The 22,168-nt window shown below is 52.1% G+C and overlaps 1 protein-coding gene and 1 long non-coding RNA gene across 4 annotated transcripts in view; one reads left to right on the top strand and one right to left on the bottom strand.

Moving 5' to 3' along the window:
- The window catches only part of LOC135970879 (uncharacterized), a 292,572-nt gene extending 282,668 nt beyond the window's left edge, over positions 1 to 9,904 (bottom strand). Inside the window, exon 1 of the long non-coding RNA XR_010586746.1 lies at positions 9,878 to 9,904. This is a non-coding gene — a long non-coding RNA (uncharacterized lncRNA). The remainder of the gene's footprint in view (positions 1 to 9,877) is intronic.
- Positions 9,905 to 10,111: 207 nt separating this feature from the next.
- Positions 10,112 to 22,168, top strand: part of WDR1 (WD repeat domain 1) — a 44,076-nt gene continuing 32,019 nt past the window's right edge. For all 3 annotated transcript variants that reach the window (XR_012434665.1, XM_065544783.1, XM_065544784.1), the window contains exons 1-2: positions 10,112 to 10,334; positions 10,755 to 10,876. Coding sequence is in view for 2 of the 3 variants with exons in the window: in XM_065544783.1 (XP_065400855.1) it covers positions 10,319 to 10,334; positions 10,755 to 10,876 (138 nt within the window). In the remaining variant the exon portion in view is untranslated. The remainder of the gene's footprint in view (positions 10,335 to 10,754; positions 10,877 to 22,168) is intronic.

The following is a 22,168-nucleotide window of genomic DNA, read 5'->3' as shown; positions in this document are numbered from 1 at the left end:
GCGCCCCTCTTGCATCTGAGCTTACCCACATTCTCTAGTTGGCTCAAGATTACCACCTTTTCATCTCCCTACAAGTAGGGCCTCACTTAGCGATTTGAGGTCTTATGCTAGGCCATATGATTCTCTACACAGAGCAGAATAGTTGTGAGCATGGACTCGAGCACCTGGTATTCCTGGGTCCTAGTCCACCTTGGCCTTTCAGCTGAGACATCTTGGGTAGTTGTGTACTGTAATACCTACAACATAGTAAGAATTTAATAGACACATGTTGATTTGTCCCACACCTGGAGAACATTGTTTGCAAAGTACCTTGATCTGTTTCCAAGTCTCAAAAGCCAGTCCTGCCAATTGTTTTTATAAGTGAGGTAGACTCTGGTGTTGAGCAAAGCTAGAGCTATACGATACCTTGGTGTCTTGGTAAACTGATAGGTGCAAGACTCACCCATATTTATACCCTGTGTGCATCTGGGTAAAGAGCTTCCCATCGGGAAGACTAGATTAAAAGCTTGTTCCAGATCAGCTCAAAAAGGACAGAATGACAAGGCCAAGTCTACTTAAATTTCAAAGACTATGTGCAGAAGTGACTTCAAGTAGCAGCTCATTACCAAGAGTCGCTACCTTAAGTGTTTTATCTGGTATCCTGTCAAACCAGTTTTGATCGTGTTAGTGATTGTTAGAATGGAAATGTGTATCTTCAAGGCCAAGATACCCCCCCTTAAGCTTAGACCTAATTTACCAACACTGAAGTTTATATACTATCTTAGCCCTGTTAGTTCAGCCAATTCCCTTTAACGCAAAGCATAACTTAGCTCATCATCATCCTTAACAAGCCAGAGGGAATTGGTTTGCTACCTAGTCAGATACAGCACTATGGGAATTAACTTTGGGACTAATGCCTCAACATTAAATTGAGGACCTCAGTTTTCATTCATGTGGAATTAAAGATAGCAAGTTGTACATCCTATATCCAGATGTTTGTGCTGAGTAGGTAAAAAGCAGGAGACACGGGACATGGTTCCAAGGAGACAATCAGGGCCCACCTTGTGACAACTTAAGTGGTCTAGCTGCTGAGACTCGTTAGGATAACAGATCCCAGTGTAGTAACACCCGGATCGTGCCATCACCTTGATATCTTGCAGCTAACAGCAAGATGACCATGAACCCATACATCCTCAGTACTTGTGAGACTACAAAGGAACTTGAAATGCAATGGATCTGTTTAGGAAAGCCTTGACTGCAGAACTTTCTCAAATAATGGGCCAATTTGCACATAAGTTGAGAGCATCACTGTTTAACATGCAAAGTGTCTGGGAAAGTTACAACTTAAGTACTACCTGAAGCTACACCCAGATGTTTCACAGTGGGATAGGGTTTCCAGGAGTACGAGGTTGTTGATACAGAAGGATCAATTCTCATGGTGCATGCAAAGCAGTCAGATCCCTTGCTACTTTGGTGGCTTTGTTTATTAAGTGACTGGCATCACCCACCACAACCCTGTCCAAACCATAGGTTCATCCCTGGGCTCCTTTCCTCTGACATCCAGGGCAGTGCTGTGTCCCTTGCCTGCACGTCTCAGGCTTGCTACCCTCCATAGGCCACCACTCACACTGGCCCAAGTCCAGTGTCCCAGCTGCTCCATTTAACCCCACCCTCCACACAGTGAGGTCAAAGTAGTGACCCCAACAAGTCAATCTGATCCACATCATGCTTGCACTCCTTTGCCAAGCACATCCCATACTCTATACTCCTTCACATCCTTTACACGTATCAACTTTAGACTCCTACACGAGTCTCCCTGGTCTTCTCAAAACAGGAGGGTCAACGTGTTCCCAGTTTCCACAGTGCCTCCAGCCACCTGGCATGTACACGACATTCGAGCACTTCCAATACAACCAGCCTTAACAGCCCGTGCTTTTCCTTGTAACATACCGATTTTACAGAGGGGAATAGGTTACTAGTACCAAGCTCCAGAATACTGCATTCATGTCTGACCTTTTGGGGTTTGATAGACGCTCGGTAGACACGTGAGGTCTATACATGACTTCAGATGTTCACACACAATCCCACAGGTTGTGATACTCCAACATGATCAATGTGTCCTGCTATGTTGGCTTCACAATTCCTCCATGGTCAAGGGTGATACTCAGACCATTTGCCTGGAGGCCTCCTTTCGATGCTGGGTAGTGATGTGGAATAGGAGAACATTTGGGAGGGCTGAAATAAGCTTTGTGAACCAAAAATAGACACGGAGTGGCTGACAGCATCAGCTCCTATGACCGAGCACTTGCAGTTTCCAAGTTTCAGATGTCACGAGGAACACTGAACATTAATTTCACTATGCTCAGCATTGGAAGACCATTCCTACACAATTTAGGGAACAATGAGACCACTTTCCTATACCACCTAAAATGGGATTGAGAATCGTTTATGTAACATCCAGCGTGCCAGGTAAGCACTAGGTATGTGGCTGACCTGCCAACACTATAACTGCTGCCTCGGTCATCTCATCTGCAGGGCCAGGTCTTTCAGGGTCCACCCTCCCTGTCCCATGTGTGTCTAGAAGCCTCCATGGTGGCCACAACTGCAGCATCTTTCCCAATAGGACATAACTACCAATTTAACAGCTGTGCCCAAATGTACCTCGAAAAGTGAACACAGATTAAAATCCTTTTAGAGTCCATGCCAACTGCCAGATATTCCAGAATGTGCTACTTGGTCTATCAGCTTCATCCGAGTCTGAGCTCACTCGTCCAACTTCCCCCCTTTGATGTCTTCCCCTCTTGAGGAGCCTCACTTTACACATGAGCCTGAGTTGCCTGTGCACGGGAGGCCTTTACTATCCAATCCCAGCAATGCCATCGGGAATGACTGGAGCCCACCCAGACAGGAACAAAGGGGGCCCGGGTCCTCGTCTAGACCCTAGGCCCAAGCCAGGGACATTGAGACAGCACACTCCTGGTTGGTTTGTGGCTACCGCCATCCCTCGTCATGCCTAGAAGCAATAGTACTTTTATGGCCACAGCAGCTGAGCTAAGGAACTGGTCCCAGAGTCCCCAAAGGCGGGGGAAGATGTCGAGCAACTCCTGAAATGCTCCAGTGGTTAAGGCAGCCGTGTGTTTTAAGGCCGCTGCATTAGAGCATTTTAGGATGAAAGCCAGAACCGGGGGCAGGGAAGAGTTTTTCCAGTCACTTCCTTGGCGATTCCTTTGTCTGGCAGATGTAGTGCAGGCACCTGGCCTGCTGATCCAGGTTGTGCCCTAGTCCATAGTTTTTCCAAGGGCTAGTGCCCCAGAATGGGTGGCAACACTTTACAGTGTGACCATCACTGCCACTGTCAAGGTGGGTCACCGCAACGACTGCCTCTACCTTCTCCCTAAGGCACTAAAGGCTGCTTGTTGGGGCTTTAGGAGTGGGAGGATGGAGAGGCAAGTCCCTGCCTTCACTGTAGGGGCCGAGTTTCATTATCTCGAAGTCCTCTATTTTCTCAGTGCGTGACCTTGTTAAGGAACAGGGTGGCTGCTGATGCAATCAGTTAAGATGAAGTAAAACTCGAACAGAGTGGGCCGCCCCTACTCCGATAGGACCAGTGTCCTTTATAAACAGCAAAGTGGAGACAGGCACACAGGAAGAAGGCATGTGAGGATGAAAGCAGGGATGGGATGGTGGTCCCACAGGCCAAGGAGCAGAGATGCCAGCAGAGTACCAGAAGCTGGAGGGCCTGAAACATTCTCCCTCACAGCCTGGGAAGGAGCCAACCCCACCCACCTCGATCTCGGATTTCCTAGCTTCTAGAACAAAATTTGTTTAAACCACCGAGTTCATAGCACTTTCGTTATGCCAGCCCTAGCAGAGCAGTACAGCTTCCCAGCCACAAGCAGACCTGGACGACCACACAGATCCCCACTGCTGGGATGGGCAACGTCTACCCAGAACCACCACCCACTTGGAAGCAGATCAGAGCACCTGTTCGCCACAGGCAGGCAGAGCCTGAGTCCAAAGGAGGAAAGAGCTGAACAACGAATGTCCAGTTCCCTAAGCCCATCTGTAGTCGGATCCCCCCCTCCCTACAGGGAGGCACGAGAATGGAGAGGCAGGGCATCCAGCTGGGTCAGTCTCTCTCCATGGCAACAAGTGCAAGAGCCCTCTCCACTAACAATGTATGTCCCACCCTGTGTTTTGCATAGGAGTTGACCCTTTGTCCACGTGTTGGGGTAAGCAGATTATAAAGGCAGCTAATAGAAAAGTGTTTGGAAACGGCCAGAGGCCACCACTGCCAAGGGACCAGGGGCAGCACTGGGAGGTGCTGGCAGGAGCTGGGATGATTCTGTGGCTGCGTCAGGGCTCAAAGACCCTCAAAAGCACTCCCTGGAAAGAGGGCTGGGATCCAGTTGTGCGTAACAGTCTTGAACACTAACACGGTGTGGAGATCTAGAGTTTCTTTGCCCACGGAGCGGAGGAAGGACCCAAGCGCTAGGGGCTCTGCACAAGGAGACTTCACGGCAGAAAGCAGAGCCTCATTGACAAGAAGCTCCATGTTAGCAACAGGCACTGGCACAACCCTCAGCCCAGACCCCCACGGCACCACAGGATGCCCCGTGATCACGTAGCCAAGCCCCTGCACCATGAGCACACCCAAGCCAGACACCAGTGCTCAACAGCCAAGCACGTATAGCTCTGACCACACAACTGGAGGCCAGCAAAGACCCAGGCACTGTGGCCCGAGTCATAGGGAAAAGGCAGAAACACTAGGAGTCTAAGTAGCTGCCCCAAAGAGAAAGCTTTCAACTGGAGAGCAACTGATGCCGTCCTTGAACTTGGCCGAGAGCATGCCACTGGATACTGCCTTCACTGGAAAAGTTGGTTATTTACGGGCACAATTAAAACTTACATATCTGATCTATATCCCGTTTCAGCCCTTTCGCATGTGAGGGACAGCTTAGACTCTGAAAAAACCTAATCCGTTTAGCTCCTCGTTGCATCACTTGCTTTTCAACTCACCGAAGTTCCAACACAAGTTCCCTTCCCTGATGTAAGATGAAGGCCAAGGGCCCACAAACCCAGTGCCTGGCTCACAGGAAGTGCTCGCAAGTATGAGGGTAAGGAAACTGTTCCAAGGAAGGGTCTCGGGAAAAGACAGGCTGGAGCTCCCGACACCAGGCCTCAACAGCACCACACCAAGTCTCAAGCAGCAGGGAGACAGGAGAAGCGACTGTGTTCTATCACTCACGGGAGTTCAAGAGGAAAGAATGGGACAGAGGAATTGTGTAACTGGCCCAGAGTCCCTTGCAGCTACAGGAGCTTCAAAGTAGTACAGGACATGGCCTTAAGGCCTCCAAGCCTCAAGGCTGAACCCCACACAGCCAGTTACCCCTCACCGGGATCTTGATCACACAAGGTTTCACTGCCTGAAGGTATGGTTAAAGAAATGAGGGTGACTCAAGTAGGATATATATTCCCTGTACTATGTTACTCAAGTTATGCTGCTTATTAGGTGTTTAGAAGTACATCTTCAGTAACCTCAAACAAAAGTTATGGCCAAGGCTTCCACGACTTGCAGGGATTTAAAGCTGCTGCCGCAGCTTACAGCTGTTAGGTATTTGGCTTATTTGCAAAACCCGCTTTCCAATGGGCTGCTCAACTGGAAACAAAGGTATTTACAGATAGGCCCCAAGAAGGGATCCAAGTAACGAGTTCACTCAGGGTTGGAGATAATTCTGTCAAGGCACGAAATGAGTTAACAGGTTAACACTTTTGCATAAGGTTTATGCCGGCAGGTTAAGGGCTTTGTTACCAGTCCTCTGACAAAGATCTAGCACTTCTGGCAAGGTAGCCCAATTTCCAGTTCAACTCTGGAGGGACAGCCCAGGCCCCACCCCAGATTTCCAGGTCAAAGGTGGGTACACCAGTAGCTTCTTTCGCCCTGCATTTCACCAACCTCCCTAGTCTCAGCTAGTAACAGACTATGGACTCTTGATCCAAGCAGTGATTTGAGAATTAAGATCTGAAAGCCTGACTGCGTAGCCAAAAGCGTTACAACATTAACTCAGGCAGTGGGCAGCCACTTCCCACCATGTTTCAGACCATTCCACTCCCTGTGCAGATGGGAGGTGGAGGCGGCAAGACTGGCTTAAGGTGGTAGAGAAGGGTGATTTACTCCAGGGACACTCTGGAGATGAAGCTTTGAGTATGACTTGAGCTTACTTATAAAGAAGCAGGGACAGGCCTGGGAAAGGGACTGAAATTCCTAGAGGAGCAGGCTGCAAGAAGGCAGGGTCAGAGACAGGCTCCCCCTGCCCCCATACCCAACAGTCCTTAGTAGGGTGGGAGTTCAGTCCACAGGGTGAGCTAGAGAAGCAGCACTACCCTTGCACAGGGCCCTTCCTAGGGGATTGATACAGTTAAAGAAACAGGAAAGAGAAAACCCCCTTTTCCTCCGAGCCTGGACAAAACATGAGGATTGAAAGTGAGGAAGTAGCCTGACAGGCTTTGTAGGAAAGTTCAGAGCTGTCCTGTGGCTTTGTTCCTCCCTGAAGCTTCCAAGAGCCTCACACATCTCTAATGTATTTGCAGTTTACTGCTCTAGAAGCCAGGACTCAGGTAGAGCATGCTCAGAACAAGGTGCATTCCAGGAAGCCACATGCCCCCAGTGTTTGTCTTACATAAAAGCCTTCAGGAACCAACTCGAAACTTGTTTTCCCTCCGAGGGGAAGCTGTCAAACAGCTCCTTAGCACCTGAGACCAATTAGTGGTTTGCCTGAATTACCCAATTCAGCTGGAGCTAGTTTACCCCAAAGGTAGTCGAAAAGTTCAAGTATCGTAGCTGCTGCTCTAAGTTTCAAGAGCATATTGTTGCCACTTTAGAATTAAGTACAATTTCAGGTGATGCTTATGTTGCTCACTCACAACGAAAGGGAGAAAGAATTGCCACTGTCTAAAAAGCACGCCGTTCATAGATCAGGCACACCTGCGTTGTTTCAAATTGTCTGGGTGGGCCCTGCACCAAGTGCTTGAGAAACAGGGTCCCCTGCGGTCATCTTGGCAGAAAGGGGAGAGTCGAGACACTGATGAACCCTGTAGTCAAGTAAACCAGTAACAAACCAAGTATAAGCTTGAGGGTGGACTGGCCTTAAACTGAAGTATCAGTGAAGACCCAGAGACAGGTACCAGAATGACCCAGGGAGACTGGCTCCTTGAACCAGGCAGGGCCTCGGCACACCAGTCTCAGAAGCCCAGGGGGGATTGTTCAGTCTCTATCTTGAGATCCAGGCTACCAAGGCTCAGCAGGCTTTTAAGGTTACCCTAGCTGCAGTGAGGGGCTCCAAGCAGATGCCGATAAACTGGTCAGGAAGTGGTTAGGATAACCCAGGTGAAGGAGAGCACTGAGCAGCGCTATGCTAGAGAAAGATTCCATAGATGCAGAGGTTTCTAAAGCAACTAGATTTGGTGAAGGCTTTAACATAAGTCGGGGGGTGGGTGAGATTTTTGGTCAGGGCACCTGGAGATCCAAGGACGCTGGTCACTGTCAGAAGGGGCACCTCAGATAAGTCAGCAGAGGAGGGGAAGGCAAAGAGGTCTTATTCTGGCTGTGGTGTGAGTAGGTGCCTTTCAGACCTTCCTATGGAGCTTCCCAGGAGACAGCTAGTCCCACAGAAGTAGCTGGGTCTCCAGAAATGTGAACCACTGGCGTATGCAGACCTCTCAGGATCCCCCATCCTATTAGGGGATTAATGTCAGATATCCCAGAGCAAATCAAGCATATCCTGGCAGTAACCCTTACGCTAGACACCTGACAGCAGCTTAGCCCACACCCTGGGAATGCAGGCACACCTGATCTAGATCAACTGCTTTATGAAGAGCACTTCTGTCCAGCCGACTGCTCTGGACCACCCTGTATGGAAGTCCCCTCCATACACCGTATGTGTTTGTTGGCTCTGGGTCTCTTCAGCCTCTGGAACATGGTGCCATCCCTATTGAATTCAGTTGGGGTACAGCACAACAGGGTACACTAAACAAAAGCATAAGTGGGGACTAGGGGAGCCCAAGGAATATGGCTAGACCCACAGGAAACATGGTTCAAGTGTTAGAGCTCCTACACAGCTGACCAAACTGAACTCGTCCCACAAGGAAAAGCCTGGAACATACCCCCCCCCAGTGTTCCCCATTTCCTTTCAAACTCTTCAGATTTCTTGCCACGTTCATAGACTCCAATGACGAAGAGCAAACAGCTCCCCCGCCCCCCACTCTAAAACCTCTACAGCTCCAACACCTAACTTCCTTTCAAGCTAAAAAATAAGCTGTAGAGCCCAGCAGCTGGTGGCTTGGGAATGTTTTACTCAAGTTCGACTCATTTTCAGTGTAAACGCCGGAAAGGCTTTATGCACAGGTGTAAAGGTTACCAGCTTGCAAGAGCTTGAAGTTGGTCCTTAGTTTTCCTAACAGCCTTGTTACAAGAATGCACTAGCGGTGACTGCAGTTGTATCACTTGTTCTAAGGGTCTCATTAAGGTGGTTTGGTAAGTTCTAAGTTATCGGAGCAGATACAGTCCCGGCTTGTAGGCCGCTACGTCTTGCTCTAGTAATCTTTTGTACAAAGACAACATTCTCCACGGCCCCTCAAGTTCGCAAAGCTACCTTCATATCCGCTACTTCCTGATTTACTTCCTGATTAACGGTTGTGGGTGGGGAGTAGGGTCATCTCTTGGAGCATCTCCCAGGTGTCAGTTATTGAGACAATCAGTAACAGGAACGGGGAAGGAGCAGCAGTGTTTGCAAAGGATTGAAGCTGCGATTTAGAATAAGCCAGGTGACACTTATCGAGTGACATTTAAGCAATACTCTCAAAGTACATAGTCACCCAAGTAGATCTCCGGGAAGATAGTTTCAGGAAAACAGCCTCCGAGGCCAGTATCCAAGGCAAAGATACAGATTGGGGGGGCGGGGGGAGTAGGGACTCTTAAGTGAACCGGAGACTATCACCCAGAGCCTAATGGGCCGTTTATCAAGACTAACTTCTACTTCACGAAACTTGGAGCCCCTACAGACAAGCTGAGGAAAATTTTTCTACTTTGAAAGGATCACTCGGCTACCTGGAGAACGGGTGTGAGACTAGGAGACAGGCAACATGACCACTAACCCAGGTAAGCCACAAGAAATATTCTACAGAAGTAGGTCGCAACAGACCTGGATACAACCCTAAGCAGAACATACCTTCCACAGTAGAGGAAAGCAGGAACCGCACAGCGTGGGTTTCGCAACATTTAGCTACCCCCAAAGTGCTTTGCTTTCTCCTGCTTTTACAACCCTCCTAGCCCCCACAGCCCCGACGGAAAACTTATACCCACCCTACTGAAAAGTGAGACTTGAAGCTTGGACGCTTCACAGCCTCTGCTCTCCCCCAGCAACTGAGCCACTGCCCCGATTTTACAAGTGGGGCTTATTGTTTTGCTTTCTTAGGAAATAACCCTTAGCTTCCTTAAAAGTGGCAGCTTCCCCGCCTCCTCCCCAACGCCTTTGGCTTTTAAAAGTTTAACTTTTAGAGAGAAACAGCACGAGTTCAGGCCTAACAAAGAGCAACCCCTACGTTCTTGTTGCCAGCAACTTCTTCAAGGAAGGGCACTCAACCGTGCTTTTAAGAAAAAAAAAAAAAAAGCATCCCTCGCCTGCTTACAAAACACGAGCAGTAGGAGGGCTGGCGGCTCGTGAACGCCCGGAGCCAGTCAGGAGAGCCCGGGGAGCACCCGCCAAGCAGTCACAAGTACGGAAAAGGTTTTCCAGGACCCCACCGAAGCCCACCCGTGCTTTCAGCGTCTATAAGACTCCGCAAAGAAGTTTCCTGCAACCCAGCCTCTCCCGCATACCCCAAGCAGCTTAACACGTACTCTCCCCATCCCCGAGAGCGTTCTGACGCTGCCGGCCGCCTGCGCCGCCTTTTCAAGGGTCCGCGGGCGTGTTGTACGTCACTTCCGGGGCGGGGCAGGCGGGGCGGGGGCGGGGCCGGGGGGGAGGGGAGCGCCAGATCCGCGCAGGCTCGCCGGCAATGCAGCCGCCGAGCTGAGTGCTTGACTATATATGGTCAAAGCTGGGGGCGAGCCGCGCGCGGGGCCGCGCTTCCGGGTTCGGGGCGTCCGCAGCGGCAGCGCGCAGGGCAGGCGCGAGCTGGCCTCGGAGCCCCGGCTTCGGACCGCCCCCTGCACGCCCGGCACGCCCGGTGCCGCCTTCCGGCTCCAGTCCCCGGGCTCGGCCTCGGCGAGGTGTAATTCGCAGCGCGGGCCGGCCCCGGAGGCTCTCGGCGAGCGCGGCGCGGTAACAAGTGGGCGAGGATGCCGTACGAGATCAGTAAGTGCCGCGGCGCGGGGCCCCCGAGCGGCCGGGTGCTGCCCCGGCCCCGGCCCCAGAGCCCTCGGCGCGGTGCGGTGGAGGGGGGGTTCTCGGCGCGGGGGAGGGGTGCGGGCGCCGGCCGGAGGCGTGGCGGAGCCGCTGTCTGGGGTGCGGGGCGGGACCCCCGCCGAAGGGGGGGCGCCCCCAAGTTGGCGCCGTGGGCCGAGCCGAAGGAGCCCCGCTGCTCCCGAAGGGCCTGGCCCTGGGCGCGGACCAGGAAGTCGTGCGGTCCCCGGAGCTCGTGGAAAGTGGAGGCCGCCCTCCCGGCGCAGTCAACAGGTGACCGGCTGAGACCGGTCCAGGTCCCCTTCTTCTCCCTTCTGTCCCCGCCGTCCCCGCCCTGCTCTGACGTGCCCCGCCGCATTTGTGTCTCTACAGAGAAGGTGTTCGCCAGCCTCCCCCAGGTGGAGAGGGGCGTCTCCAAGATCATCGGCGGCGACCCTAAGGGCAACAATTTTCTGTACACCAATGGAAAGTGCGTCATCCTAAGGAACATCGACGTGAGTACCCCCTCCCCCGGGCGCGGTTCTGCTCCGGAGCCACCTTGGGATGGGGGAATTCACCTTCCCCTTCACCCCTCACCTCCTGCCCATTGGCCGGGGAGGGTGAAGGCGCCACGCCCCCTCCATCGGTAGCCACACCTAGGAGCCCCGGAAGCCGGCTTCAGATTCACCCAGGTCCCTTTCTCCTCTTTCTTGATGAGGAAACTGAAGCTTAGTTTGTTTCTGTATATGGTCATAGCACCCTGAAAGCGCCGGATCGCCTCTGATCTCGGAAGCTAAGCGGGGTCAGGCCTGGTTACTACGTGGATGGGAGATTAGATTAGTTCGTTCCTTAAAAGCTAGGGCTCCGGATTTGAGAGATCAGACTGACCCAGTCGGCCGCTGCATGACCTTGAGAAGATTGGCGATTTGGGCCTCTCTGAGCCCAAGTTTCCTCATCTGTAAAACATGATGAGATGATGACCACTTCCACTTCCCCTGCTGGCTGGGCGGATGGAATGAATGAGCTGATGGCGTCCCTCAAGCCCAGCGGTGCCTGGTGCACGTTGAGCCCTTGCTGGATGGCACTCAGCTAACTCTGTTAATACCCTGGTCTTCCAGTGTGGCAGAGCCCGGACAAACACCCACGTCTCTGGGCCAGCCTGATCTGCCACCATGGATCTAAGCCCTAAAGCAAACAGGAAGTGGTGTGTTCCCATGAATCATGCTCTGCAGGCCTCCAGTACCCAGGCTGAAAAGGCTTCTAGAGCCAGCTCCTTGGGAAATCCTTGCAAGTTCATGTTATCCCTCTGTAATTGTTGGGGTGACCCAGTCTGTCAGCCTCCGTCCCTTCCTGGATTACACACTTAAATTTTGCTTCTCCCTTCCTCAACCTGAGTGATGGAATTGTAGGAGGGAGTTGGAGGTGCCCACCCGGCCATTGGGTGATTTCTCCCGTGCTGTGCTTAGTGGAGCGGCTGGCACAAAGGTGTATGAATTGATTGATTCTATAGGCCATAGGCATACAAGGGTTGTTAACTTAAAGTCAGCCTGATTTCCCTTGGTAGGTTGGGACTGTTGGTCAGACACACTTGTCCTCCAGGAGGCCAGCAACTGACTGAGGGAAGGAAGGGGTCTTTGGGCCTCAGTTTCCTTTGCTGTGAAAGGATAAGCCTCTTGGTCTGAAGAGCTGCTGGCACTCCCCCCATCCGTCTCCTTAAGCCGCTGCTGTTCCTCTGCTGGAAGACAGAGCTCTACCTGCCCAGGATTGCTGGGCACCTCAGATGAGGGGGTGGGTGGGTGTGAGTGTGCTTTGAAGGTGCTAACAACTTGCTAGTCAGATTCCTAGAAGGCCGAAACGGCCTTGCTTAGAACCGGAGAAACGTCACCAGGGATCTAATGGTAATGTCTGGAAGTCTCCAAAGTCAGGTCCCGAAGTTTTTGAGAAAATAAAAATTGAGACACCCCTAAAGAGATATTCAGTAGTTTGGCAATTAAAATCCACTAACACATCCTCAGATACAGAGCAGTGGGATATTTGGTCTTGCCCCTAGCCAGGCCTTCCCTGTCATTGCAGTCCACTTTCACTTCCAGGGAGGGGCCTCACATAAAGTACCTGCTGTGCATCTGGCCCTATGGTGGCTTCTTAAACTGCAGCATCTCTTTCCACCCCACATGGGCCTGTTCCTCTAAAGAGGAGTCAGACTTAGCAAGGTGAGGCAGGCCGGTAACTGGAGCTGCTTCTAATGGAGAGGTCGTACAGGGACAGGCACCCCTTTGCAGAAAGCATTTCCCGGCTTGTGAAACCCATTCTGCCTGTTTCTGAGATCTGTATTCTTACTTCTTCCCCATGGTTTGCCATTTTCTCCTCAGGGGTTACCCTCTTTCCCTTCTCATCTATTTTTAAGTTTTTGCGATGCCAGGTCAGCACGAGATGCTACTAATATAGTCCTCCCTGGGCTGGATGTAGATCAGGCACTGAGGCTCTTGTTAGTTGGATGGGTAGACTGGGTACTCAAAGGTGGGTAAGATTTTTTTTTTTGTAGGGCAAAGTACTCTTGGAAAAAAAAGTGACATGAATTGGCATGACCATTCAGGAAGAAAGATGGTCTGGTTGGAATGCAGGTTCAGGGAGGAAAGAGGGAAGAAATGGAGATTAGGACCAGATCATGGAAGATGTAACAGATGTCTCATTGACATCTCAGACTCAACATACATACCCCAAGCCAAATTGGGGTTTCTCATGTGCTCTTCCTGTAAAAGGGAACACCATTCCTCCAGCTGTTCAGGTCCCAGACCTCGGACTCCTTTTTCACTCGCTGCTTCACTTCTGTGCCACATTTAGTTTTAACAAATCATTCTGACTCCACATTCAAATGTCTTCAGAATCTAACAGATTTCCCATACTTCCTCTGCCTCCATCCCCAACTAAGCTGTCTTCCCCCACCTGAATTATTGCCCCCACAAACTCCTCAAAACCAAACAGGCTTCCCTGCTTTGACCCTTACTGCTCTGGGGTCTGTTTACAACACTGCTGCTGGAGTGGCTGAAACACAAGACAGGCCTCTAGTGGCGTCCCACCTCGGTGAAAGCCAGAGTCCTTACCAAGGCCTGGGCTCCAGCATTCTTGCCTCCTTGCTGCTTCTGGAGCATGCCACACATCTGTCTTGGGACCTGCTGGTTATTGCCTTTGCCTGGACATTCTTTCAGATAGCTGCGAGGTGTGCTCCTTGTCTTCTCTTTGGTTTCTTTGTATTTTTTAATTGGAGGTGGAGGCTCACTCCGTCACCCAGGCTGGAATGCAGTGGTGTGATCTTGGCTCACTGCAACCTCCACCTGCCGGGTTCAGGCGAATCTCCTGCCTCAGCCTCCCGAGTAGGGGGGACTACAGGTACGTGCCAATACACCCGGCTAATTTTTGTATTTTTTAGTAGATAACGGGGTTTCACTGTGTTGGCCAGGCTGATCTTGAACTCCCAACCTCAAGGGATCCGCTCGCCCACCTTGGCCTCCGAAAGTACTGGGGTATAGGTGCGAGCCACCACACCGGGCCTTTTCCCTTGGTTTCTACTTAGATGTCATCACCTTAATAGAGGGGCATCCCCGGAACAGAATTTTCCCTTCTCGGCCTTCTCTCTCGTTGCTGACAATAAGTAGGAAGCAAGCTAACAAGCAGCAGGCTACTGCTGCTTACAAGTGCATAGGTATTTGCCTGTCCCGCTAACGGCGGCAGCTCCAGGCGAGCAGAGCTTTCCCCTGTTTCAGTCACTGCCATGTCCTCGCCTAAAAGAGTGTCTGGCACACAGTAGGTGCTCAATGAGTTACTCATTGATTAAAAAGCCTGGAAAACCGGGCTGTGTCGTGAAGATAATAGGCAGCCACTCAAATGTTACTGCGAGAGAATAAGGAAAGGTCAGCTCAGTGTAGATTGCCAGACCTAAATTTTGTGGGATCTGCCTTTCAAACCTAAGAGGCAAGCACCCTTGCCAACTTTGCACTTGGAGCCCCCTCTGTCATTTGTTGACTTAAAAGCTGTGTTGTGAACCCAGCACAATGGCACTTCTTAAACTTGTAGAAAAAGGGTGTTTCTTGTCTATTTCTTTCAACACGTGCCATTGCCTCACCTGGAGAGGCAACTCTTCTTTGTAGAGTGAAAAGACTATAATGGCCATCTAGAAAGTAATATTCCAGAAGGAGAGAGCTCTGAGAAGGGGATTCCAGTGAACCATGTGTACGCGGTGTTTGAGGGACGGTAGTACCCCACGGAGAAGGGATGGGTAGTCTGTGCTTCGGGGGTCTAAGGAAGGCTTCCTTCAGGTGCTGGTACCTCCTCGGTCTGGGGTGGTTCCTTGTAAGTTTCCTTAACCTACCTGCATCACCCCTGCCTCTTATGACCTCTGTGCAAAGACTGGGAAGGGTCACCGCTAGTGGCTGTGAACGAACCTGTTGGTGATTCTAAACAAGGCACAGGACCATCCTACACTAAAGAATTACCCAGCCTAAAATGCCAGTAGTGCCAGTAGTCCCTGTTTAGAAAGAAAAAAACAAACAAAAAACCAGCTTTTGCCTCACAACAGAGCCTCTCTTGTGTTGTGCCAGCCAGCCAGCAGATTTGCTATGCAGGCAAGTTTGGGGCCTGCTTTTTAAAGTATCCAGTTTCTAGATACCAGAACTAAAATACACATTTGGAAAAGTGATGTTTATAAAATTGAGTTTCCGGGAGTGCAAGGTTTGTAGCAATTTAACACTGCTGGGAACCCAGGTGCAGTGTCAGTGGACTTTTCTCCTTGAACAGGGGGCAGGCCAAGTGGTGGGGGGGTACTGGGCTCACTCTTGGTTTCCCTTGGTGCGATCTGCCACCATTCACATGCAGAGGACGCCCCTGTGTTTCCTGCAGATTGGGGGTAATGGCAGCACAACAGATAGCTTGAGGACTGACCTAGCTGCTTCTCTGGAATTGCACGCCTGCTGAGTCCCTGCGTGTATCCAGATGGCCATTGGCCTGTGGGGGTGCAGAATGGAGGCCCTACCCACATGGAGCTTACTGTCCTGGGTGGGAGTGAAATAAACTCTAGGTGGCAGAAGGAAGTGGTGCGTTGGATTATCACCTGGGCGCAAACAAGCTGGCAGCAGCGCCTGCCAGGTGCAGAGCCAGGAACCTCTAGGCCTTCAGTCTGACCACCTGATGGCCGGGGAAGCAGAGGGCAGTGGGGGAGCCTTCATCTCAGCAGAATCTGAGTGGCTGCAGATGCCAGTCAGAACACTGGGCTCCTGCGCATGGGACCACATCCGGGAGGCCCGAAGGGCCCGGTGCTTATGGGCTGTGACTGTGGCACTGAGCGTGAGGGGAGTGGACAGGACCCAGGCTGGGAGGTCCTGGTGTGCCGTGGTGGCAGGTGGCTCACGCAGCCTACCATAGCCCAGCCCTGCTCTGAAGGCCACTGGAGCCATTCAGACGTCTCACAGACAAGTCATCGGATCAAGCCTACCGTAAGGAGAAGTTCTGTATCTTAAGATCTGAGGACAATTAGGAAGCTGCTCAAAGATGAAGAAGGCGTCAGCGCGGTGGTGCAGCCATCTCTGGCTCACATGTTTCCCGCACATATTTACCAAGCCCTTGTCTTGGCAATCCTTACCCTAAGCCACAGAGCACCAGGATTAAAATCAGTGATTTTCAGGGAGGGGCGGTTTTCCCCCACCTCATTCCCCTGAGGGATATCTGGCAATGTTTGTAGACATTTTTGTGCCATTGGTATCTGACGTCAGGGATGTGGCCAAACATTCTCCAAGGTACATGGCCATCCTTCCGCAAATAACTCTCCATCCCCAAATGCCAGTGGTACCAAGTTTGAAAACTCTGGTAAAGAACCTTCGAAGGCGCCAGGTTAAGTGCTTCAAAAGAACAATGCCCTGGGTGCTCTGGGAGTGTGAGGAAGGAGCCAGCTGTGCCACAGAGTAGCGGGGACAGCTGCTGGAGAAGTGGCGCATTTGAGTTGGGTCTTGAAGGATGAATAAGAGTTCTCCAGGAGGAGCGTTGAGACACATGGCATGCCACAGAGTAGCGGGTACAGCTGCTGGAGAAGTGGCACATTTGAGTTGGGTATTGAAGGATGAATAAGAGTTCTCCAGGAGGAGTGTTGAGACACATGGCAGAAGTGGGGCGAGACCAGGCAGGAAACAGCATGTGCACCTGGGTCCTTCAGCCCTACTGTGGCCTCCTGTGGGTTGCTTTTGGTACATGTCTTGCCCTATTGGAGGTAAGGGGAGGGATACCGAAGCCATCTTTGAGGTAAGAGAAAAGGTTTAGCCTCATGCTTAAGACTAGTGGAGAGATGGCCTTGCCCAAGAGTGGTTGGAGATGGTTCTTTGGAGCGTGACCTCCACCTTCTGCATGGCCCTTGTTAGGAACAGCTGTGGACACAGGCAAGGGCCCTCTGCATCTCTTCACCATCTCAGTGATGGGCGGGCACTCCCTGCCCTGGCGATGTGCCTGCTTCTTAGACCTGTGGGTCCTCAGCTTTGGTCACCTTGCTAGTCACTTCTACATATGGGTCCTGCCTGCTCTCCAGGGTCTTACCCAGAGAAAGGCCAGCAGCCCACCCCTACCCTACCCCTGCCCCACTGTCCAATCCAGTGCATACCCCTGAGCACCTCTCTGTTCTTTGCTGAGTATATTTCGTGCTGGTCTGTGGCTGACACTTGGTATGCTTGCCACTTCTGTTTCCACGCCTGCGAGAGTGGGGGAGGAATGTTACCATGGGATCAGTGTAAGGTTTAACTGAGCTAATTCATAAAGCGTCTTCAGAAGGTTGTCTGGGCCCTGGCGGGGACCTCTGCTTTTGTCTTCGTGACTGCCCTGCTGGGTGGATGCCCTCATCTCTCCTTTGAGAGGTGAGGATGCTGAGCCTCTGGAAGGTACCGGGATTTGAACCCTGGCAGCCACCCCCAGGTCTACTTTTTCGACTCATCAGTTAAGGCCCTCGTGGGCCCTGGGTGGGGAGTAGTAGTCCAGGGGAAGACTGAAAAGGGAGGTGGCGGTGACCTGCTCACACGTAGTCCAGTGAGGGCTGCTGCTGTGCAGGGCCACACAGTGAGGTCCCCCAGGCCTGTTCAAAGCATCTGAGGCTGAGCTGGGAGGCAGGAAGGGAAAGTCGTTCAGGACATGGCGACCTGTGAGTGACCACACCCCTGTCCACAGCCAGCTCAAGGAGCTGCCTGTGCACTGTTCGGAAGCACACAGCTGGTTGGCCAGTGCAGACTTTATTCTCTGCGTTCAAGAATCACACTAACATTGGGACCAACCGTAAGAAACAGAACAAAACCACAGGGAGGAGTAAAGGCCACCATAGATGGTCCCTGATTTGCAGTGGCATGACCTGGGATGGCATGAAGGTGGCAAGCATTCGGTACCTCCCTTGACTCACCGTGGTGTTAGTTACGTGCTCATAACCCATGATGAGTCAGGAGCAACTGGCCCTGAGTTCAGGTCTGGCGCTGCCACTTACCAGCTGGGTGGCCTGGGGCACATCGCTAAGTGTCTGCCTTAGTTCCTTCGTCATGTGGGATTATGAGGTTACCTTCCTTACAGCAGGTGTTGTGAGGTTTCAAAGAGAATGCACTAAGGGCCCACCCAGGGCCTGAGAGTGGATAGTAAGTGGCCGGTGGGGATTTGTTTCTTCATAAACAGCTACCAGGCTGCAGCCAAGTTCTGGTCTTTGTGGGTATTTGGCAGCTGCAGTGGTGAGTCAGGTGTGAACCCTCCGCACTGTGGTGCAGAAGGTAGGTGGGGCACAGGTGATGTGTGCTCCAAGGTGGCAAGTAGTGCGGGCAGTGGGGTGGGAGTCAGGGAAGATGGGGTTCAGGGTGGGAGAGATCATTTCTAGCTTGGAGCATCAGGGAAGGCTTCTTGGAGGAGATGGCCTTTGTCTGGGCCTTAGAGGATAATTAGGAGAAGGCATTGTGTCGCAGAAGTTTACGTTCCTGCTTTGGAGCTGAGGTTTTTTGCTGTCATTCAGCCTTGCCCTTAGTTGTAGTCACCAGTGAACAGAAGGGCCCTGGCCAGTTGTGTTTATGCGGGTCAGTTACAGCAGTGACGGCGTTCAGCCTCTGTTGCTTGCAGGAGCTTGGAGTATTTACAAAGCCAATGCCCTGACTGGAAACTCAGGCTCACTCGGCCTGGGTGTACCATGGAGGATGCCTGAGACTTTCTCTGGGGTTCCCGGGGACAGTCGGCAGCGAAAGGAGAGCACAGGAGGCCCCTTCGTCAACATTGACTGCTGAAATGTTTTTTGCTTGGGCAGGTATGTCCAGCCTTCTAGCATGTTCCATCAGGTTCACTGTGGGCCAGGAGCGGAGATACCAGTGCCAAGCCTTGAGACCCAAGCCCCAGGACCCAGGGTCATCACAGCCTACCTATAAATTGGAGTAGTGACCTCTGATCCCTCCGTCACCACCTGAGACTGGGAGGACATAGGAAAGTAAGAGAGCTTTGGGGGGCTCGCTAATTGTAAGTGATGCTGCCTGGGCATAGCAGAGTGAAGTAAATGTTGCTTCTGTGCGCTTGTTTGCATGACCTGTGTATTAGAGTGAGTCTCAAAGGCGGGACAGAAATTGGACAGGTGCTGGGGGGAGTTTGTTTAGGTTTTCCATTCAACAGGATTCTCAGAAAAAGACCAGCTATTCCTGGGCAGGACGCCTCAGTGCACAGGTGGGAGGCAGGGGCTGGTGGGTGGGACCTGAGCATGGTGTGACAAAGTAGAATGGCCTTCCGGGGTCAAGTCCAAAGCTTCTGCTTCAAAAGGGCACCACTGGGCCTTGAACCAGGCCCTGTGTTGGCAGGGCTGGGTGCTGTCACGTGCCGAAGTCCGTAGGTCCTGGGTCTGCATCACGTATGTGACTCCTTGATTGCTGGCTGGTGTCCTTCATGTTCTCAGAGGCCCCCTGGCCTCCTCCAGGGGTGGTGGCAGAATTCTGGGGCTTGTCTCCAGGTCTCGTCCCAGCCCCAGCTCTGGCCCTCACAGGCCCTGACCCCCAGGTGTGGAGGTCACTGGGGAAGGGGTCTGGGGCCAGCACGGTAGAGGGGATGCACCTGTTCTGTCCTCAAGGGTGGGGGTGAGGGGCCGTGGGTTGGGGTAGTCGGCCCAAGGAGTGACTGGCAACATCAAGGCAGCAGCAGGGCAGCGATGAGTAGGCTGAAGCCTGGAGGGAGCTCAGGAAGGGTGGGTTGCAAGCCTGATTACCTCAGGGCCGGGATTTGAAGACTCCTGGCTTGGTGGAGGGTGGAGATGAATTCCAGAGCAGTTATCGCTCTTCCCAGGAGGAACAGGAAGACTGCACTGACAATGGTGGAGGTGAAAGAGAAGGTGGGCTGGGAGTTGGCAAGGAAAGCTGGGCAGGCCTGGGGTGAGGACTGAACGGCAGCCTCCCACTGCCAGAGCTGGCCCAGCCTGCAGCAGCACGAGAAGAAAGCCTGGGAGGAGGGGTGTCCCTGAGTGGGCAACTCCAAGGCTCCTCATGGCGGTCTCCCCCAGCCCCCTAGGGAGACGGAGAGACAGCACTTTTGCCCCACAGCAGCACTGGGGCTCCTGGAATTGGCTTCCTGCCCTCCCTGTTCGTTTTCCCTATTTCAGAGTTTTTCCCCAAATAAGCTTCTCAACCCCCAATCTCATTCTTCTTCCCCAAGATGGCAGGAGAGGGAGGAGGCTGGGGAGAGAGGGGCACTCTGAGGGTATCAAGGTGCCATCTCGACCCAGCTGGTGGGGACAGAGCCTCACAGGCCGAGTGACGTGGGGGTGGGAGGTATCTTGCTGGCTGTAGTAAGCAGCCTCCTGCTGCGAGCTGAGGAGCTGGGGAGGAGGCTGCTCTGACTCAGATGTAAGTCATTATCTGCAGTTTGGAGTATCTCAGCCCCCACCGCTGACCCAGTTGTATTTAGAATACAAACGAGAGTGAGTGATTCATCAGCTGGCAGTATTCTGGTGCCCTTTGGGGTTTTTACACACAGCCCTGACCATTTAGGGGAAGGAATTTTTAGGGGCAGAACTTCCTCCCATGCCCCTGCCTAGTCATCTTCCATCTCTGGATGCCCTCCCCTGCCGAAGGCGCGTGGGAGCCCCACCCTTTCTACGGCAGTGTGGCCTGGGGAGGAGGTTGCCCAGGCTGGGAGAGCCCATGAGGCCATCTGTCTGGGGGGATGGGCAGGTGCCCCTGTATGTGAGCGTGAGACCTCCCCCACCCCCAGTCAGCTGTGAGTGGACACCGAACAGGGTCTTGGAGGGCTGCCTGTTAACTGGATAATTTTCTTGCCAGGTGTTTTGGGTAGGGATTTGTCAATGTCAGAACATGAAGGACTAATTGGAGTGGGAGAGGGTTGGATTGGGCAGACATTTAATAGATAGCCAGTATCTTAGTTTTATTGAGGTGTAATTTAGATACAGTAGAATTTGTCAGTATTCAGTGTGTGGCTTGGATCTTGGCAGATACCTATATAGTCCCATAACCACCACCCCAGACATGACAAAATGTTCCAGGCACTCCGGAAGGTGCCCCCCCGACCCCTTCCACCCTGGCCCCCAGCAGCTGCTTATCTGCTTTCTGTCATTGGGGTTGCCTTTTCTGAAATCTTCTTTCATATGAAGTGAGAGGCAACATGTAGTCTTTTCTGTCTGGCTTTTTCACTTCGCATAGTGTGTTGGAGATTGATAGCTGGTGTTGAGTGCATTTGTACTTTGTTCCTTTTTATCACTAAGCAGTGCAGTCTGTTGCATGTTTCTCTGTTCACCTGTTGATGGATATTTGGGTGTTTCCAGTTTTTGGCCATTGCAAAGAAAGCTTCTGTGAGCATTGCTCACATGTGTTTTGGTGGACACGTGCTTGCATTTCTCCAGGGCAGATACCTAGGAGTGGGGTTGCTGGTGTTTGGTGTGAGTAGTGTCTGTTTAGGTTTATAAATAACCTGCCCGACTCTTTTCCTACTGTACCGTTTTGCATGTCCACCAGCGGTGTGAACATTCCAGTGTCCCCACCCCTCTACCCTTGCCAGCTCTTGGTGATGTCAGTCTTTTCTTTTTATTGATTCTAGTGAGTATGGAGTGGGGAGTGGTATTCCGTTGTAGTTTTGTCTTGGGTTTCCCAAGACTAATGACACTGAGTGCTTTTTCATGTGCTTACTTGTCGTTCATAATATCTTCTTTGGATAGAGACCTTGATACATTCTAATTTCACTGGCAAATGATTATCCCAAAATGGATTAATTTATGATAAGTGTCTATTACATCACATAATGCTGTGTTAAGTCTTAGGGATGAAAGAGAAGATCTGTGTAAACTTCTTTTTTTCTCCCCAAAACCACTTATTGAGATGGCTAGTGAGATAAAGGTCATGTGAAGCAGGTCACAGCAGAGTTGGAGGAGATGGACAGGAATGCTAGGGACTCTGATGTGTGTTGTGCCATCCCTGGGGACGTGTGAAATGATCTGGAAGCGCAGAAGAGTGTTATGGGTAGCTTGGGCCGTACTCGGAGGCTTCATGGAGGAGGGAACGCTTCCGTTAGGCCTGATGGGTGAGTGGGTGTCCGCAGGCAAGGAGAGGTGCTGGCTGAAGGCACAGACTGCACAGAGATGTGGCGTTAAACAGGATGGCAGAAGGTGGGCGGAAATCGGGGTGTATACTTCTGTGGTCTCAGTCTCGTGAGATGGGGGCAGTGTGGGGATCTTGTGACCTGGAGGCCCCTCAGGGCTTGGAGGAGGGGTCTAAGGGAGATGAGGGGTGGGGTGGCAACAGGTGGGGTCATGCTAGGGGTGCCCGGGCAGC

Source organism: Macaca fascicularis, chromosome 5, assembly GCF_037993035.2.
Source record: "Macaca fascicularis isolate 582-1 chromosome 5, T2T-MFA8v1.1".
In the NCBI taxonomy this organism is placed as follows: domain Eukaryota; kingdom Metazoa; phylum Chordata; class Mammalia; order Primates; family Cercopithecidae; genus Macaca; species Macaca fascicularis.
The sequence above is the reverse complement of the archived record's forward strand: the minus strand, read 5'-3'. Positions and strand labels throughout refer to the sequence as shown.